This window comes from Lissotriton vulgaris, chromosome 11, assembly GCF_964263255.1.
Source record: "Lissotriton vulgaris chromosome 11, aLisVul1.2, whole genome shotgun sequence".
Lineage (NCBI taxonomy): Eukaryota > Metazoa > Chordata > Amphibia > Caudata > Salamandridae > Lissotriton > Lissotriton vulgaris.
The window spans coordinates 992,715,124-992,735,018 of NC_141699.1; the positions used below are offsets into that span (position 1 = coordinate 992,715,124).

General features: G+C 41.3%; 1 protein-coding gene across 2 annotated transcripts in view; it reads right to left on the reverse strand.

Annotated features, from left to right (window-relative positions):
• LOC147683834 (fetuin-B-like) overlaps window positions 1-19,895 on the reverse strand; it is a 184,597-nt gene that overhangs the window by 31,758 nt on the left and 132,944 nt on the right. The window contains exons 1-4 of one of the 2 annotated variants that reach the window (XM_086944231.1): window positions 17,778-18,119; window positions 4,024-4,131; window positions 1,229-1,316; window positions 757-920 (exon numbers count right to left, since the gene is read on the reverse strand). In XM_086944231.1, coding sequence (XP_086800357.1) covers window positions 757-920; window positions 1,229-1,316; window positions 4,024-4,131; window positions 17,778-17,993 — 576 coding nt within the window. In that variant the 5' untranslated portion in view covers window positions 17,994-18,119. Of the gene's footprint in view, window positions 1-756; window positions 921-1,228; window positions 1,317-4,023; window positions 4,132-17,777; window positions 18,120-19,895 lie in introns of those variants that run through there. The other variant, XM_086944233.1, reaches the window with a different exon arrangement.

Below are 19,895 nucleotides of genomic sequence, written 5' to 3' on the forward strand. Positions count from 1 at the left end.
TTTAGTACATAAGGCACATTTTATAGGATTAATGCAAAATAATTTTTACTTTGAAATGTAGTGTCTGTTATCAAGTTGTAACTCCCCCACATTGCCCTGCATGCTGTATATAGGATCACCGTACAAGAGTGCCACATTACTTTTTTAACCACTTGATAGTCTTAAGTGATATTAATATCTGGATTAACAAGCCGTATAGGTTGCACGTTCATTTATTGAAGACAATAGGCTTTAATCTATATGACCAAATTAGACAAGCTCTGGTTCAACTTCATTGGCCTACTGTGGTTTAAGTCCCTCCACTTTGAGTCAATGATCTTCTGTGACAGTGGATCAGTACATCAGAAGGACAACTTCTTTAAATATTTATCTTTTGCAGCTTGAGGTCTTCCTCTCATCACTTAACTACCATCCACGTTTTCAGTCTGGAGATGGTGAAAAATGTTGCACCTTAGCTGCATCTACATTTATTGTTGATAGGCAAGAAAGAACATTTGTTTGTCTGTAGGATTTTGAAAACCTTGTGTGATAACCACCTAATCGCCCCTCTAATGTTGTTATGGTTCTCATATATCCTGTCTTTATCCTAAAGTACCACAAGACTTTCACAGGTATAGGTATATTGATATGAATAGTACAGAATAATAACAAAAAATAAGGGAAAAATAAATAATGAATCATGTAACTTAAAACAGGATAACGGTTCTGAAACATTTATTAGATTTGAAGACTAGTCAGAAACCATTTTGTAGTTACCTGCATTTTTGAGTTTTCTACCATATACACCTTGTAGTAGTGGGTGTTATTACTTTCTCTGTTGTATTTTGCAATAATCGTATCTGCGATTGGTTCGTAGAAAGGAGCATCATGGTCCAACGTGGGGCAATCTGGACACATGGAGCGAATTAAACGTTTAGGAACTGTGAAGGTGAAAAAAAATACATTATGTTTTTTATTCTGAGGTGCAGTTCACATACTACACTCTGCCAACTAATATCGGTGGCTTTACACAACATACCTTTCTCATGTATGGATCATGCCACATTGATATAAATGTAAATATATTGTAGTGACTTGAGTTAGATTTCAGTTCACATGCTAAATTACTAAACATCATATTTATTGTTTACTGACATGGCAGGCATTTTTTAGCATTTTCTTCCTCAAAAGGGCGTTGATGGTCAAACGCATACATACTGGTGAATTCTCGAAATGGAGAACACAGTACCTTGGCCAAGGATACAGTTATAACTGTACAGTTTGACTCTCCTCCAAGGTAAACTCAAGTAGATGATAGCTTTACACTGACCAAAAACCTGAAATAAAGAGAAGACAAGTTAGACATAGAGAATAGCATTTTTAATTTGTTTTGGGCAGCTTTTCAAAAACATTTTTCAGTATGTACTTCAATACAAAACAACGTATTATGGTAGTATTTTGCAAGATCAGTCTGAGGAGCTCTAATTATATGGGCCAGATTTACTATGGCTTTATTTTATGTTTAAATGCTGTGAAGGTTTTTTTTAAAAGATTCAGGGACAGATGTATGAACCATTTAGCGATCGCAAATGGTGGAAATCGAAAAATGTGTCCATTTGCGAACGCAAAATGGCCTTTCCCTATGTATGAAAGGCTTTGGCATTTGCAATTTAGGTAATCACAATTTTTGGAGATTACCTACATTGCGAATGCAAATAGGGAATCGCAATTGGCGAATCCCTGTTGCACATTTAAGAAGCCTTTCCTAAATGCAAACTGTGCATTTAGTAAACGCTAATTCCCATCAATTTCAAGTTGATGGTAACCGTGTGCATACTTTGAAAAATGCACAAACTGTTATTTTTCAAAGTGCCATGTAGCGCACACATGCCCCTATGGCATGTGTGTGCTTTAGCGGTGCACACTTTCTTTTGGGGGGGGCGGGGGGGGGGTTGATTCAGGGGGGCCTTACGCCCCTGGGCACCCTTGGCTTTGCTTTCGCTAATTTGCGATTAACAATTAGGTAGTTGCAAATTAGCTAATGAAAAACCATCCACACCTATTGACCTCGCTATTAGGTAATCTTAAGTAATCACAAAATATTTTGCGATTCCTACATACCTAGTATTGGGTGATTCCCAAATAGCGATTCAGTAAAGATCGCTTTTTTAGAATCGCAAAATGCTAGGTACATCATCTGGCCCTCAATTTGTAATAACATTTTAAAGGTTTTGATGTAATACTGCAATTGGTAATTGAGTAAATGGACATTTTGAATATAAGCAACTTGCTGACTTGATTCAAGTTTTGCTTGCATCCCGTTTTTGCCCTCCAGTAGAGCTAATTGGAAAGGTGCCACCTGATACATGTGTATGCTTAGGTGATGGTTAACTCAAGAAAATTGTACTCTTGCATCCTATAGGGAAGTGGTTCTTAACCTGTGTTACCACAGGGGTCTGCAGAGCCTACTCAGAGGGCTCCTGACTGCTTAGGAAACTAAATAATATTAAAAGATTAATAAATTATTGAACATTTTTACATTTTCCATAAATGTGCAGGAATTTGTCATTGGATACAACAACTTAAGTTTGTACCCTCAGATTGATTTGTGGCCTCAATTGAATTTAGAAAAGCTCCAACCTTCCTATTAAAATTAAAATGTTGATTTTATTTTTCATTTGTTTTATAAATGCTTGTTCCTGTATTGTTTAGTATTTTTCTGTGGTTCAAATAATTGAAAATGCTTAGACCAGGGTCTCAGGAATTACTCCTGAGTGGGTGTCCCTGGATTCCAATAATGATTCATTGGGGGTCCCTGGTTTCCATGGACGTTAAGTGGGGGTCCACAGAAGTCAAAGGGTTAAGAATTACTGCTATAGTGCATGCTGTCAAGTAGATATTTTCAATCTGTCATATCGCCTAGCTCTGCCTTTTTTATGCTGAATGAACTTTCTTAATGCTACCTATTAGGCCACGTATTTGTTCAATACCGAATCAGGAAGAGGAAGTTTCATTGAGTCTGTAAATCAGCAGACCTGTAGATGGTATTACTTGCTCCTCAAGTGAACACCGCTTTGAAATATGTGGCACTATGCATTTTTATTGTACACATACAGTTTACTTTTGAATTATTAAAGTGGTTTCTGAATGATTTGATTTTTTACAACTTTCCATTAGAAATATCTTGAATTACTAATGTGAATCATACACAGTTGTAAAAGGGTAGGGGCATGGATTGTTTTTGTTCTACAGTGTTAACTGGTTGTCAGAAACTACCATGTTAGCTGGAGTGTTGTATTTATAATGTTTGTTGGTAGATGCCGTGTAGTCATTTTGTTTAATAGTGTCTTCCAGTCTCCTAGATCAATTTTGGAAAGTACTGTGATATTTGAAGTATTGTGTTTCTTATTTTAGGTGACATATAATGTATTAGTTTAGTGTTTACTAGTAATGCTAGGTTAATTTAGGGTTTGCATTGAAATCTGTGTCATTTATGTTCTGTGGTTGTTTGTTGACATGTTAACTGGGTACTGATTTGCACACATTTTGGTTGATGATTTCAAGGGCCTAGTGTTATGGCTTGTATTAGGTTACAAATGGTATGTATTAAATGATGGCATGCAGTGGCAGGATGGTGGCATTTATAGAGTTTTAAGATACAAGGAAAGGTGCAACTATGGTTCATGTCATGTAGGGTTAGCTTTGTGGGAACATGCTGGGGAAGATACAATATGTGATAGATGGTGTTTGCAATAGATACACGTTTTAAGTTTGGGCAATGGCATGCACAAAAAAAGATGGTTAATGTATTAGGTAACAGGCGTTTTTAAGAGTTTTTACAATGTACTTTGTGTCACTTTTGCGTCATGCCATTACCTTTTTTAATTTCGACCGATATGTACAGCTTCATATCTGTCGTCAGCAAAAGAAGTTTATTATTTAGACATGTCTAAGGAATCCCAAACTGTGGACCCTATTTGTATTTCAAATCCACTGTAGGTAAATCCTGCTTTCTGCTGTAATTCTCGCTATCACAGTACTTACCGTTACATGGAAGGGTCTGATGTTACAATCTTTCCAGCTCTTCCGACTTACAAGATGGCAGTCTGTTTCAAGCACATCAATCGTGAAATAATAGATATTTCCAGCACCCTAAAAATGGAACATAAAGCTTATTATTTACAAAGTTGTGAAAGAGGAAGACATGAATCATGATGCTGCAGTGCAGCCTGCAAAAAGACCCTATAAACACCCAAGGGTGAAGTTCTGGGTGACTGTCCAAATCATAAAACATTCTTTGGGAATCTGATATGGATAGGTCATACGCTAAGCTGGGTGACATCTCTTTGAATAGATGGTCATGAGATTGTATTATCTCCATATCAAATAATGGGAAGACACCTCAACAGACGAAGTTTCACTCCTTTATTGCCTGATTGGTGAACACAGATATTTTTCATAATCAAGTCGGTGAAAGCGAAGATCTTGTCAAGAAGGTGATAAAAATGGCACACACATTGCTAGAATGCCTCACTGACCTAAAAAATGACTGTAATAAAACACTATCTAAAGTATGTAATAAACTACAATATGACCAGGGGGCCTATATATCAGTCATCAAGAAAGATTTACAGAAGGACCTCTCCAGAATTGACTCAGTGGAGCAATATTTGAAATCCCTATCAAACAGCAGTCAAATTGCTACAACCTCAGTTGTTCTTCTAGAACATTGAGGTAAGCAGCTTATGGACAAATGTGAGGATCTTGAGAGCAGATCAAGAAGGGTCAACTTGAAAATTCGAAATTTGAAAGAAACAAAGCAGGGGACATTGAAGGGTATCTCCGGGATCTCTTTAGGAAGACTCCACGTAAAGTCAATGACTTTCCCATAGGAGAATAAATAGCGCATAGAGTAGGGAAAAAAAATGTGGATGAGAAAGCAAGACCACATGACATTATGGTGAAGCTGTCTTTCTATCAATCAATCAATCAATCAATCAATCAATCATTTGTAAAGCGCAGCAATGTCACCCTGGGGGTAACATATCAAACAAAGAAACTCTTTTTAAATGTAAATGTATAGGCATTTATATAGCGCACTACTTACCCGTAGGGTCCCAAGGCGCTTCGACCGCTGCGAAACCCTTCCTGGCTTCCCTGAGAGATGGTCCCTTAATGGGTATCTCCAGGGTGAGACCAGGCATCCCCGGCGGTCTGGTGGGGCCGTTAGTGAAGATGAGGCAAGCTAATGCCCAGAGTTGCCGAGTGTGATCGCTGATCAGAGTGGGCACCGAGGCGAGAGAATTATCGAGTCCGCTGACCCTGGTCCAGAAACCTGCCGCGCCGGGAATCGAACCCTGGTCCCAGGCCGTCCTCTGCTCTCGGGTCTGCCGCCTCTAACCAGTGAGCCACACTACTTCACTTTTTAGTGGCTGGATAGAGAAAGAAATGCATCCTGTGTGAAGTATGAACGATATGAACTCTTGCGAAGGAGGAAGAAGCATCACTGTAATCAGAGAAAAGTCCTTAACAATGTGGGCTGAGCCATGAGTACTGTTTCTCGGCAAGCCGTACCATGCTTGCCTTAACCACGCATATGTCGTGGCAATGTGCTGTCTAGTTGCCCAGTGGAGGCACAGGAAAGGGAAGACAAGAAGAGTAAGGACTATCAGGAGAGGACACAGTGAGGTAAATGGGGCTGGGCCTTGGTCTCGGGGGTAGAGGGCGTAGTTTTTTGGGGTGAGTGTAGGTTTTAGGACTCAGGAGGGGGTCGGGTCGTTTTAGGGTAAGGGATATGTTTTAGGGCTAAGGCTGGGGGAAAAGGGAGAGCTTACAGGGCAGGGAGCAGGGTCAGGGTAGTTTTTTGGGGTGTGGGCTTAATTTCTAGGGCTCAAGGGAGAGGGACAGTTTACAGGGCAGGGGGCAGGGTCAGGGTCAGGGTAGTTTAGGGTTGGCTGGGATACATTTTAGGGCTCAGGGCAGGGGACAGTTTTAGGCCTCATGGCAGGTGACAGTTTTAGGCCTCATGGCAGGTGGGGGCCTGGGTGGGAGTCTTTCACAGAGGTAGGGAACAGTTTCTTAGGGCTCAGGGCAAGGGGGATGGGGTAGTTTTTGGGGCATAAGGTTAATTTTTAGGGCTCAGAACAGGCAGAAAAGGGATAGTTTACAGGGCAGGGAGCAGCGTCTGGTACTTTAGGGATGTAGGGGATAGTTTTTAGAGCTCAGGAAAGGGGGGCTGGGTCGGGTAGTTTTTGGGGTTTGGGCTTAATTTTGAGGGCTCAGGGCACGGGGAAAAGGGACAGTTTACAGGTCAGGGCAGGGGAAGCTTAGGGATGTAGGGGATAGTTTAGGGCTCAAGACAGGGGCTGGGGTTGGGGTCGTTTTTAGGGTGTGGGTTTAGTGTTTAGGAGGCAGGGCAGGGGAAAAAAACTGTTTACAAGGCAGGGGTATGATCTTTAGCCCCATGCCCCTTTAACCATCATGCCTTTACCACGAAATTGCGTGGTAAAGGCATGCATGGTAAAGGCACGCATGGTAAAGGCACGCATGCTAAAGACGCACTCATGGTAGAGACAGCTTGGTAGAGGCATGCGTTGTACAATCATACAGCTCTATAATCAGACTACAGAAAGCATTTTAGAGATCATAAAAAATGTGACACTAGCAAACTAAGGTCCCAAAATCATAATCTTAGATCTAGCTAATAATTAAATGTTGAAATGTAGTGGTGGAACTAACAATTGGGTGGAACTATCCCTATGTGACCAAATTGAATCAACTGTAAATATGGAAGAGTCGACATAAGGGAGCAGATTCCAAGCCACTGATTGGGCTACGCTGATGGAGCAAGGATTAAAAAAAAAAAAAACTTGCTCGGAACAACCCTTCATTAACTTTTACTAACAGTTAAAAGTTGTAGATGAGGTGAAACTAATATACACCAAACACCGGCATGTGGGAAGAAAGCTTTACGCATGCTTAATTAATGTGGAAGAAAATGCAATGCGACTAAAAACGCTTTAAATTTGTAAAAATGCTTTGCACATGTGCAAGCTAGAATTACGTAGATATAACGTGACTAACTCGTGCAGTGGTACTATACTCTCAATACCTAATTTGTATCCCACAAATTCAAATCCAGACTGTGATCTTTGTTCTCTGATGCAGGAGTTGAACCTCCTCTTGAAGGGGAACTGGTAGTAGGAGGTAATTTTAAACGAATGTGGGATGGCAATCTGCATCACTCAAACCACCAAGATCAAACGTACAAGGCAGCCACCAAAACATTTAAAACATTGCTAGTGGAGTTAGGGTTGGTTTATGCCTAGAGGTTGACAAACAGCAAGGAGAGAGAGTACTCTTTCTTTTCAGCCACATACATGCCCTGTACTAGAATTGATTAGCTGCTATTGCATATAAAATGTTGGGGAGAATAAAGAGACTCAATGTTGGGATATAACACTATCATATCATATCTGGGTCTTAATGAGTTGGAAGATTGGCATCATGAGGCAAAGACACAAGCAATAGCACCTCAAAGAATACTTGTTGTGAAACTCTACTAACTCACAGGAAATATGTGATAGCATACAAGATCATGTGACTGTCCATGCGCATGACAAACCACCACTATTTACCCAGTGGGATGTGTTGAAAGCATTTCTGAGAGGCATTCTCTTAACTCTAGATGCATGCAACAAAAGCAAAAGGGCAGTAGAAACAGAAAACAAACAGCAAACCACTTCTGAAAAACCTAGAAGGGTTAATGGACTGGGGGGACAATAATTTGTTATCTCCACTAATAAAGCAGAAAAACTCCTGTTAAGGGCCCAGCAAAAACTAGGCTTTACAGGCAATAAAACAGGGAGGTTGTTGACTCTCCAGCATAAGGTCAAAAATAAAAAGGCATATATTAAAGAAATTAAAGACGTACATGGAGTACACCTCGTTGATGAAAAGGGGAAGACCGAAGCCTTTTAAAGATTTTGCCAAGAGCTATGCACTAATGGGAGGGAAGATGAAAATAAAGAGAGAAAATAATTTCAGGAGTGAAACATGCACAGAGAAAATACCTTGACAGAACCATTGAAAATGAAGAAATTCTAATGGAGATAAAGACACAAAAGTGAGGGCAATCACCTGTGCGGGATGGCGATACAGCCACGTTTTATAAGTAATTAAGAGGGATATTGGCCCCGCAACTGACACAGGTGACACCAAAATCAGATTCTCCAGCTGTATGGCCTCAGTTAATGATTGTATGACTAACAACCACCTGTTACTGAATGCCAGCAAATCGGAGATCCTGATCTTCGGCAATGTGCATAGAGTTTGGACCAACGACTGGTGGCCATCGGTCTTAGGTCCATGCCCCCCCCCAAAAAAGTCAGCACGTAACTTAGGTTTCATCATCGATGACAAGCTCTCTATGGCCGAGCACATAAACACCACTGTACGCACCAGCTTCGGCAACCTGAGAACCCTAAAAAAAATCTTTACGTGGATTCCGCTTTCTTCTCGGAAGCCTCTTGTCAAAGGCCTTATCATTAGCCGTTTAGATTACAGCAATGCACTACTCGCAGGCAGCAATAAGGAACACCTAGCCAAACTTCAGGTATGACAGAACACCGCAGCAAGAGTGGTCCTTAATCTCCCCCCTTGCTCTCATTGGATCCCCGCCTTGAAGGCCCTACATTGGCTGCCCGTGAAAAAAGGATCATCTTTAAAACTCGCTGCATAATTCACAAAACTCTTAATGGCAAAGGCCTTATGTACCTAGGAAACAAGCTGAGATGATACGCACCAGCTCGATCTCTCCACTCATCCAGTAAGCATCTTTTAACTGTACCCAAAGTGCAAACTGTCAGAACATGGGATAGCGCATTCTCCAAACTTGGCCCTCAAACATGGAACTCCCTTCCAATCCAGCTACGTGATGTAACTAATCACAAAAGCTTTCACAAACTCCTGAAAACGTGGCTTTTCCGAAATGAGTGAGTCTTCCACTGTGAATCCCTCTCGTACACCTGCTGGTGCTGTGAGACCTACGGGTGATACATGAGCCTAACAAATATCAAATATCATATCAAATATCAATTCATTTGATGGGTCAGGCGGTGTTCCCTTATCTATGAGAGAAGCGGATGTGACTTTAATTCCAAAACTTGACAAAGATATTTGGGTTAGTAGGCTCAATAGGCTTATGCACTATAAAATCTAGGTGTAAAAATATTCACGAATGGTTACACAAACAGGCTACACAAATAACAGCTGGACACATATCTCCTATCTCTCTCGGTTCGTTGATGTGGACCAGTCAGGTTTTGTCAAGAATAGGCAAATATAACAATATTAAGAGGGTTGCTTCACCGATATTGCTCATGCTAGACACTGAAAAGGCTTTGATCCCATTTGTTTGAGATTCATAGGACAGGTTCTCAACAGCCTAGGGTTTGGCACTAAGATGTACAGCTCAATAGTGGTCACTATAAAGCCCCTAGATCAAGAATAATAGTTAACGGGGACAAAGCTGACATAGTGATGTTGCAGAGGAGGACTAGATAGGGGTGCTTGCTCTTGCTGCCATTATTTGTCCTATTTATAAAGCCACTATTTGCAATGTTAAAGGCAGATCTGGAGGTGAATGGGTTTAAGTTCAAGGGAGAGTACCATAAATTATGTATCTTTCAGGACAATGGTCTACTAATTTTGACTGAGCCTGAGATCTCTATGTAGGCTGTAGTCTTTTAAGAATTAATAAATTCAAGTCAGAAGCTTGCTGCTACAGCAAGAGGGGGTCATGAAATTACAGGGTGACTTCTTTTTAGATGGGTGACATGCAACATAAAATACTTGGGTTTAAACATCATCCCTTACTATCACAACTAATACAGGCCAACTGGTCAGGGATAAGGCAAACAATAGCACATGAATTTGGCAGATGGGGCATCTTACCAACGTCATAGTTGGGAAAGATTGACATGGTAAAATGAATATACTAGCATAACTTGTATACTTATTTCAGGCAATGCATGTTTCCTATATTCTCTCCTCAAAAAAAAATTGAGACATATATGGAATGAAAATAGGGCACATATATCAAGGAAAATACAGAAGGTGTCTAGAACTAAGGGAGGATTATCATTACTTGGTTTTTGGCAATACTATCAGGCTGCTCAGCTGTGACTCCTTCAAGCCCAAACAATAAGGGAAACTGACAAAACTAGGTATTTATGGACAGAGCTATTATTGGCAGACCACTATGGGATGTCTTGTGGTTTCCAAAGCATGCTAGACATAGAAATGCATTTCTCCGCAACACACCTTACACAATCATGAAAGCAAGGGATGCAGTAGACACAAAATTGGGACATACAACCTATCCACCATCTTTCACATCTATCACCAGAACCACTATGACAAAGGAACACCGTTAATCAGTATGTACAGACCATTTTCCCAACTTACTCATTCCTCTTAATGTCTTATTAAAAGCATCTGCGTAGCCCTCCAGCCCAGGTGATTGCCTTCCCTTTAGTGTTTTTATCACTGGGAGAATTTCTGCATTTTCAATGGGTTTGTCAATGTATTTCCTCTGTGCATGTTTCAATGTGGGAAGACTACACTCCTAAAAATATTTTCTCTCTTTATTTTGTCTCCCGTTCCTTTAGTGTGTAGCTCTTGGTAAATCCTTTGAGAGGCATCGGTCTTTCCCTTTTCTTTGTGTTCATCTGCTTTTATTATCAGAACTTCAAATACTCAAACAGGCCAAAATTAGAACACTATGGGCCTCATTTATGAGGCAGTGCGTCACTTTTACGCCGCCGGTGCATCACTTTTTGTGACGCACCAGTGGCGTAAAAAATGCGCCTTGTTGCGCCATATTTACAAAGTGACGCATCTAGGGAGATGCGTCACTTTTTAAACCCCTGCGCCACATTATACCTGCGCCAAGTATAATGTATGCAAGGGGGGGGTATTGACGCAAGAAAGGGTCGTAGAAGTGACTCAGTGAAATCTATGAGATTTCACTGCGTCACTTTTAGGACGTTGTTGCGTCAAAATCTTGCGCCTGCCTCACAGCAGGCGTAAGACTGACTCAGGCCCTTTCACATGGGGCTTCCCCCATGTGATAGGACGCATTGCTGGAGTTGCGTCACTTTTGTGACACCCTCCAGCAATGCGTCACTTTTGCGCTTACAGATACGTCAGAAATACTGACGTATCTGTAACTCCTTGCGACATGATGCGTCATACTGTAAATATGACGCATCAGGAATGTTGCAAGGAGTGCGCACCGAGAAGTGACGCATCGCTGCTTTCACGCAGCGACGCGTCATTTCTCATAAATGAGGCCCTATGAACACAAATATCCCGCAGCTGACGTGTTTCGTCTGGTTCAGACTTTTTCAAAGCTACAACGGTCAAGTTCAAGTACTATACATTATTCTGAAAATATTTCACTGTAACATAAATGTTTTCAAAACAACAAGCAACCCTTTGCTTCTAAGAAAGGATCCTAATTCTCAAACAAATTGAGAGGTGGGGAAACCCAAAAGTTGCTACCAGCAAAGAAAAAGTAAGCAACCCATCACAACAGTAAAAGCTCGGATGCTTAGTCCTCATCCTTCCCAAAAGACATTAGTCTCAAAATGCATTCCCAATTATATGTGTGTTCTGTATAAACAAAGGGATGTGAGAAACAACCAAAGTTGATGTACGTGCAAAAGAAAATATAATCTAATTCCAAAAGTGACCCATATCAGGCAAAGAAATGACCTCAGTAGAGAATTGAATGAAAAAGGAATGGCATACAATGGCTTAGGTATAGCACCTCAATTAACTACCTTCCTATAACTTGTAACCTTCTGGACTGTAGTCCAGATACAGTATTGAAATCAAGTAACTGATCTGCAATGAAGAGTAAGAAAAATCAGTCCTAAAAGATATTCATGAAAAGTAGTACAATTAAAAATAGTTTGCCTCAGCCAAGTGCACCCCTTACCAAACATGTAGGATCTGGTAGAAGTAGTGAGTGCATCTTGAGTAATTTCCCTGTCATATATTGTAGACTCTTTAGTTATATATGTAGACTAGGTTTTGCCGATAGGGTGAAGTGATTCATTAATATGAAGACGGCATACTTTGTCGAAATGTCATAAGGGTAGCCATGATAAGCTGTAAAATAAATAACCAGCAGCTTGAAATAAATAATTATTCACTCCATGATGTGGATAAAAATATTGATAGGACATAAACATTCTATTATTTTAAGACACCAACTCTGACCTTATATCCATAAACCAGCTTACACAGTGTAATGCCATGTAAGGTGGTAAATTGTGCATGAGCTAAAATAGCGAGAGCTCTATAAAGAGAGGACCAGTGGCCCAGCATCTGGCACTGTTTACTTATTCTAGTGTACCAACCATTTTGCAATGGTGAAATTGCTATTTGGATAAGCTGAATGTTGTATAGAAATATGAAATGTGACTGCACCAAGAAAGAAAGACAGTGAAAAACCAATAATATAGGCTTGTTACTCTTTGTATTGTTATTAAAGTGTATTTCACCTGTGTTTCTCCAACTTCTTCAAAGGAAACAACTTACTTTTGTTTTACAAAGTTATTTTATTTTGCAAGGCCACACGTAGCCATGCAATTTCGTATTTGGGTGTCTTGATAAATACCAATATAGATTTTGCATCAAGACTGTGTCAAAAAGTGAATGGTGAAAAGGACCATCTTTTACATGACATTCGCCCAGATGTTTGCCTTCTTTAAATGAACCCCTTTTTGTTGGACATAGGACTCTTCAAATTCTTTTACTCTTGCCACCCATTAGTAAAGTGCTTGTGCTCTCCCTTTAAACATGTTAATTTTGACAAATTTCTAATTGGCACTTCTAAGTCACATATATATGTCCCTAGTATAAGGAAGAACGTGTACCCAGGGCCTGTGAATTAATTACTGCTAGTGGGCTGCAGCACCCATTTTGCCACCCAGTAAAGTAGCACTATACAATCTCTAAGCCCACCTCTGAAACATGGGTAGGCAGTTTATAATGCCATTTATTTGAACTGGCAAACTGAAACTACCGCCAGGTCTAAACCTTTATTTTTAATCAATGTAAGTCACACTTAAGGTAGGCCCAAATGAGCATAGGGCAGGGGGCATGGTATATAAAAGGTAGGACATGTATATCTAAAACGTTACATGTCTTGGTAGTGAGAAACCTACAAAGCCAATTTTCAATGTGGCAGGGTTAACCCTCCACAGAAAAAACACTGGGTTACTCTAAAACAACTTATAGTGCTTAGTTGTAGTTAGGAGTTGTTAGAAACATAACACAACAACTAATTTTAATCATAATTTAAAAACCAACTTAGTGGTCAACTTGGATTTTATATTACTGTTTTGACAATTAGACTTTTTGAAAGTTGTTTTCCTGCCTAAGCCAAATGTGCCTTACTGCCAGTGCCCAGTGTCACCTTCCTGTTAATGATTCTCCTTTGCTGTTATGTGTATTGCTCGCAGACAGTTGACAAAAGGTTTGAGCGTGGAGAGGTGTTTTTCTTGCTTGAGCAGAATTTGTCGAGGGGTTGTGCCCAGCCTGTCACTGGCAGATATAGTTCACGCCTAAGCCTGCGTCCCTTTGTCTTCTTAGTCAGATTGGCTCGAAACCCAGTGGGCGGGAGGAGCTGCCCTAGATCTGGTTTGGAGTGACCACAAGGGAGGGTTTGCCCATTATCATTGCCACACCTATGGGTGGGGGTAGGGAACTCTAACAAGGGGACAAAGGGCCCCGCCTTGATACATTTAGGTAGAGAAGGGCACTGTGGGATAGTAAAACACACAGGAAGTGCTACAAAAGGAGTAGGGATACCCCTGGGTACTTTTACCCTATCAGTTAAGGAGGGGTCAGGAGTTTTCCTCACCCACAGACTGGCACTGAACATAAATGTAGCATCCCCAGTACACCTCACAGACAGTGGCAGCAAACATAAACATAAAGTGGTGAAGCTGGAGTGTAGGAGGGGGAGAGCGCAGGAGGAGGAGTGCAGGGGATAATAATTGAAATTACTTACCTGAAGCTGACAGCCTCCTCTTGTCTTGGTGTTCTGTTGCTTCCTCATCCCAGCATACACTGGGGCAGCATCAGAGACTCCCTGTGCAATCTCCATGCTGCTCTCATGCTATTACCAATACTATAAGAGCAAGGTCAAGATTGGCCGGAGCAGGCTGGTTTACCGCTTGCTCAGGCACAAGGAGTCTGTGCTTTTTCTCCATACTGGTTGTGGAATACAAATGGATTAGAGAAACCTAACTGCGCTAGTCTGTGTGGCCAGCCTACGGAGACCAGCCAAACAGACATGCACAGTTAGAAGTGCACAAACCACTTCATTCCTTCCCTCCCTTCTAGACCACACCTCTCCTACACACTCTGGCTTAGGCAGCAGAAGAAAAATTAAATATTGTTTTATTTTTCAGCTGCTGGCTCTAAGTGAGGGCAACACACCTCCCCCATTGAGGAGGAGCCACCTCTGCTCACAGAACAATCCTGGAGATAAGAATATCAGAATGAGGACTGCCCTGCTGTCCAAGGATCCTGAATAAAAATTGGAACTGACTACCTTGAACCCTGTACCCCAGATGTGTCTTCAAATGTCAGTGGCTAGCCTCCTGTTTGAGCTACTGGGACACAACAAGCTTCAGAGGACCCTTCCTGCAACTGGTCAGCTGACCAATTCCAACTGGACCTGCCTTAGTCCCTGCTGCTGGCCTCTGTGTGAGTGAGTCCTAACCCCTATGTGGTGCCTCCAATGTCCTGGACCCTTGGACTGGTATTAAGGTGTACTCCTCCTGCCTAACCCTAAAAACAGGGACTGGAAGCCTTTCTATATATTTCTGATCTAAGAACCAATGTGGGACAAGGACCCACCTGCAAGTCAACCCACCAAGGGTCCATATGGTTCATCTGGGCAGCAGCAAATGTTGTTCAGCTAGACCTCCCAAAGATAGTATTTGGCCTTGAGGAACCATCTTTTGCGACAGGCATGAAACATTGTGATTAGCGTCAATAACAACCTAGACATAAAGAATCAGGACAGATGGGTCGAGGAAAAGCACCACCGCACCTAACGTCCAAGTTGGTGGGGCAAAGTATAAAGCTACAAGTGACGCAACAAACCAGAAGTACAACCCTTCTCTACCCCAATTTGAAAACACATTTTCAAAATCACATATCACTCTAGTGGTCCAGCACACACAGAAATGTAAGCAATATAACCAATTAATAGGAAGCCAGCATAAATTCATCAATACATTTGTACTGAGAACACATCAAACATGAATAATGCACGACATTTAATCACTGCATCCGGCAACAATGTTTCAGTTCAAATGTTCTTTATTCTTTTTTCCTTCTGTATAATAACAAAAATCTTTTTTCGTCAGCGAGCTTAATGGCTCTTAGCTGACCTGGTTATAGGTGAAGACTTTTGCCCATGACTTTGAAAAGAGGCTGTGGTCCTCCATGAGATGCAGGATAGACTGACGGTCCACAATAGATGGCCATCTCTGCTGGGGCTCCTGCCCTGCTCCTGTTCCCTGAACAGGCCCTTAGGTTTTCTCGTCAGCATGGCTTTCAGTGTGCCGGGTCCTGCCGGTGCTCAGCATGGGCAGTTCTAAAAAAGCAGGTGCTGAGACAGGTCCCTATCTGGCCCTCTCTTTTTCACCCTCACCAAGGGGCATATTATCAAGAACGGCGTTAAAATTATCGCTGCTTTTGTTTCCTGCCGCTATAGTGGCGATAATGTTATCGGCGTTCTTGATAATATGGCCTCAACAGAGTGAGAAAAAAAATCTTAACTCTGCAGCAGTACCTACCTTCCCTGCCTTTGATTTAACTTTAAGATACTCGTTATAGTACTCTCACAGTCTCAACATTTCAGAACCAATGCGTTTTCAATATTATATACAACCAAGACATTATTGCTGTTTATTTGTCATATGCAACTAAAGTCCATTGAGAAAGCCAATAGTTCTGGCTTGTTATAAGTGTTATACATACCTGGATGCAGTGACAGAAGCAGCAAAATACCAGTCGGGTGGCACACTATGCTAAGCACAGATTTTTAGCTGACGTGGTTTAAGCCACGACCTTAATTAGCTCGCCACGCCCCTTTGAGGGACCTTCCAGGGGCCTCATTTATGAGCCCTTGCGTCACTTTTACACCACCGGTGCATCACTTTTTGTGACGCACCAGTGGCGTAAAAAATGCACCTCATTGCGCCATATTTACAAAATGACGCATCTAGGTAGATGCGTCACTTTGCAAACCCCTGCGCCACATTATACCTGCGCCAGGTATAATGTATGCAAGGGGGGCGTATTGACGCAAGGAAGGGTCGTAGAAGTGACGCAGTGAAATCTATGAGATTTCACTGCACCACTTCTAGGACGCAAATGCGTCAATATCATACGCCTGCCTCATGGCAGGCGTAAGACTGACGCTGGCCCTTTCACGTGAAAGGACGCATTGCTGGAGTTGCGTCAGTTTTGTGACACACTCCAGCAATGCGTCACTTTTGCGCTTACAGATACGTCAGAAATACTGACGAATCTGTAACTCCTTGCGACATGATGCGTCATAGATTAAATATGACGCATCAGGAATGTCGCAAGGAGTGCGCACTGAGAAGTGACGCAGCGATGCGTCATTTCTCATATAGGTTTTTCATCTCACTTAAAGCTCTGCTCTCAGACATACCCCGAGAGCAAGAGAAGGAAAAACAGGTCACGAAGAGAGAAAGCAGTAGCCTGCAGGAGTAAGATAAAAGGGCAGGGAGTGCCTGGTAGTGGATTCAAGAGTCCTGAGTAGGGGACCAGAATTCTGAAGCCAAAAACCGGGACATTTCACAAAAAAAAGGTCTACAGTTTTACTTCAAGAGAGCGCACAGACTGACAGCGCTCGTCAGCAGAGAATTACAGAACAGGCAGTTAGAACATACATAAGATGCAATTTTTAAACTCAGTAGCTTGCCTGTTAATTAAATTGCTTTCTGGAAACAACTGCTTACTATACCTGCTTCCTAAAACCTAAAAAAGCACCTCCTGACGTTTTTAGTTCGCCATTTCTAAAAACCGGGACATGAGCTAAATTTCCTGAAATCTGCTGAGACAGCTGGTTTCAAGTTTCTTTATTTTTGCTTAGTTAATTAAAACCATTGCAGTATTAATAAAATAAAAATAACATTTTCAGAAGACAGTCAGTATGATTTCGTCCGCTTTTGATGCCTTCTTAGATTTGGGACTATAAAAGTCAGTCTTCAAATGAAACCAGTTAAGAGCCATTGGTAAGTTCTCTACATATATAAAATCAGAATTAGTTATAATCTTAGTAAAAGTCATTGAGTAGATGAATACTGTGAGTTACAGTCTCGTATTTTATTTTTTGCTCCAATCATGTGTTCCCTTTTATCAAGTCATATTGAGCATGTTGTTCAAATTTTCACCGGTCAGGAAGATCAGTGTGAGACATAGAAAAGGGACAGCTGGTGAAAAACAGGGACCGTCCTGGCAAATCCGGGACGCCTGGTCAGGCTAGTCCTAAAGTAAATTGAGGACTATGCTCCTTTGGTATTCAGTGCGCCACCATGGACGTCTGTGCAGCTTTTTGGACACCAGCACTTATCGTTTTACAAATTAAACACTGTTCTGAGACCCTAAATGTGTTTTCTCTGCCTTCTATCTTACAGAAGCGAAAAAAAGTAATAAAATTGAAATATTTTTCTTACCACGGGTTGACGGTGGACATCGGCAACACGGTAAAGGCCGAAAACATAGCCTTCATCCCTGTCTTTATTGATCTCGTCGAGGGCTAAGCCTGCTTGAAATACTGTAGCATTGCAGTCTTCAGGTATCAGAGGCATGGGAGGAATGGGGGGCACAGAGCTGAGGGCACCGCTCAGGAAGATCAGTGTGAGACATAGAAAACGGACAAACTGCTTCATGTTCTTCAAAGTCTGGAGGAGGGTTATTTTCACTCTCAGCTGTTGAACTAGCCACCTAGAGGGCTAACCCTTAATGGGAATAAATGCAGCTCAGGTTGACATGTTTTTATACAACCACATTAATCAGAGGTGAATGCAGCCTTGACAATAACCCAAACTGAACCAGCACAGTTTGAAGTAAATAATTGATGGATGATGTTTAGCCGAAGTCATGTGCCACAGGTCACTTTAATTTAATACGTCAGCTGCTGATAACAGTGTCCTAGTGTTTTTTTGTTAATATTTCATTAAACCTTTTCACTCCGAGTTCACAATCCCAGTGCCTGGCTGCTTTTGTGTCTTTTAAAGTATTTCATCATACTAGGTCAACTAACAGTATTAATGCAAGTATCTATTTGTTTATTAAAATGATCAATATGAGTAGCGTCTTCACTAGCCTGGGTACCCACCAATGACTGTGCCACACACAGAGCTTAGTATTACATGTCTTTATTTGTGTGAGTGTAACTGCAAACTCAGCATTCTAAATCAGCCTTCAGTGCATTCTGCTCCAACACTCACATCAGAGCTTTACAGAGTCCATCTGCAGCCAAAAGGACCCTGTGATTGCTACCTCAAAAGATATTACATCTCCCCCTCTGTTTAATAAGAAACATTACAAAATATATACTCACTAGCAGCCCGTCCCGACGTCGTCCGGGGGAGAAAAGTAATGTGTGAAAAAATATTATAAAGCTTTTAATATTTCTCGGTACACAACATTTTTGGTTTCAGTTGATTGTGGACGTAGAATAAATTGTTTTTTCAAATTTCCAGACCTTGAAAGAGCAACATATAACTGGCCATGAGTGAAACAGTCTTCTCGTAAGTCAATGCCTATAACTTTGTATGTTTGTCCTTGAGATTTGTTAAGAGAAGAAGCAAAAGCAATGTTAATAGGGAACTGCAAGCATTTAAATTGAAATGGTAAATCATTTGGGATCATGGGTATGCGTGGATTGTGTGCTAACTGTCCTGCGGCAGGGCCAGAGAGAATAGTAGCTTTAATGATATAGGGTAAAAGAGTTATAACTTGTAGTCGTGTCCCATTGCATAGATCAGGTGGATGTAGGTTTCGTAATAACATGATGGGAATCACAACTTTAATTTGTAGTACATGAGGTGGAAGTCCGGATGGGTTAAGTGAGTTTAGGAATTCTTGAGGATAATGCACGGCATCTTCAGTTTCTAATACTGTATCAATGGATTTATAGACTTTTGTGTCTCCTGGTATTTGAAGTAGTATGTGTTCATTGATATGGTTGACACTTGAGTTTTTGGGTGCAACTATAGCTCTTTCGCAAATCCACCGGAAGTCTTTTGTAGCAATGTGCTCTATGTCCGGGTATACTTGTTGTATTAGTTCCTGTAAGGTAGACAGTGGCGTAACAGATTTGTGAATATTAATACTGTCGTTATCGGTAGGTACTTCACCATTACTAAGTTGGAGTAGAAGATCAGCAAAGTGACTATCTCCAGCACCTAAATGTGTCCTCATGTTAGTGAGTAATGTGAGACTTTGAGCACAGTTCCAGAGTTGATATGCTTTTAAGCCTGCTTTTAGTATGTCCGCACGTGTTCCTCTTGGAACAACAAGAAGAGTTTGTCTGAAGTCTCCAGCAAACACAAAAGTAACCCCACCCATTATGGTATTAACATTTTGATTGTCTTGTAGAGTTCTATTGACAGCGTCTATATGTGCACGGTGTGTCATAGTACATTCGTCCCACACGATAAGAGAGACTCTTTGAAGCAGTGTTCCTAAGGGTCCATTTTTGCGTACAGAGCACGTTGACTCTTTTTCCAATGAATCATTTAAAGGTAGTTTAAAAGTTGAATGTGCAGTTTTCCCACCAGTTAGCA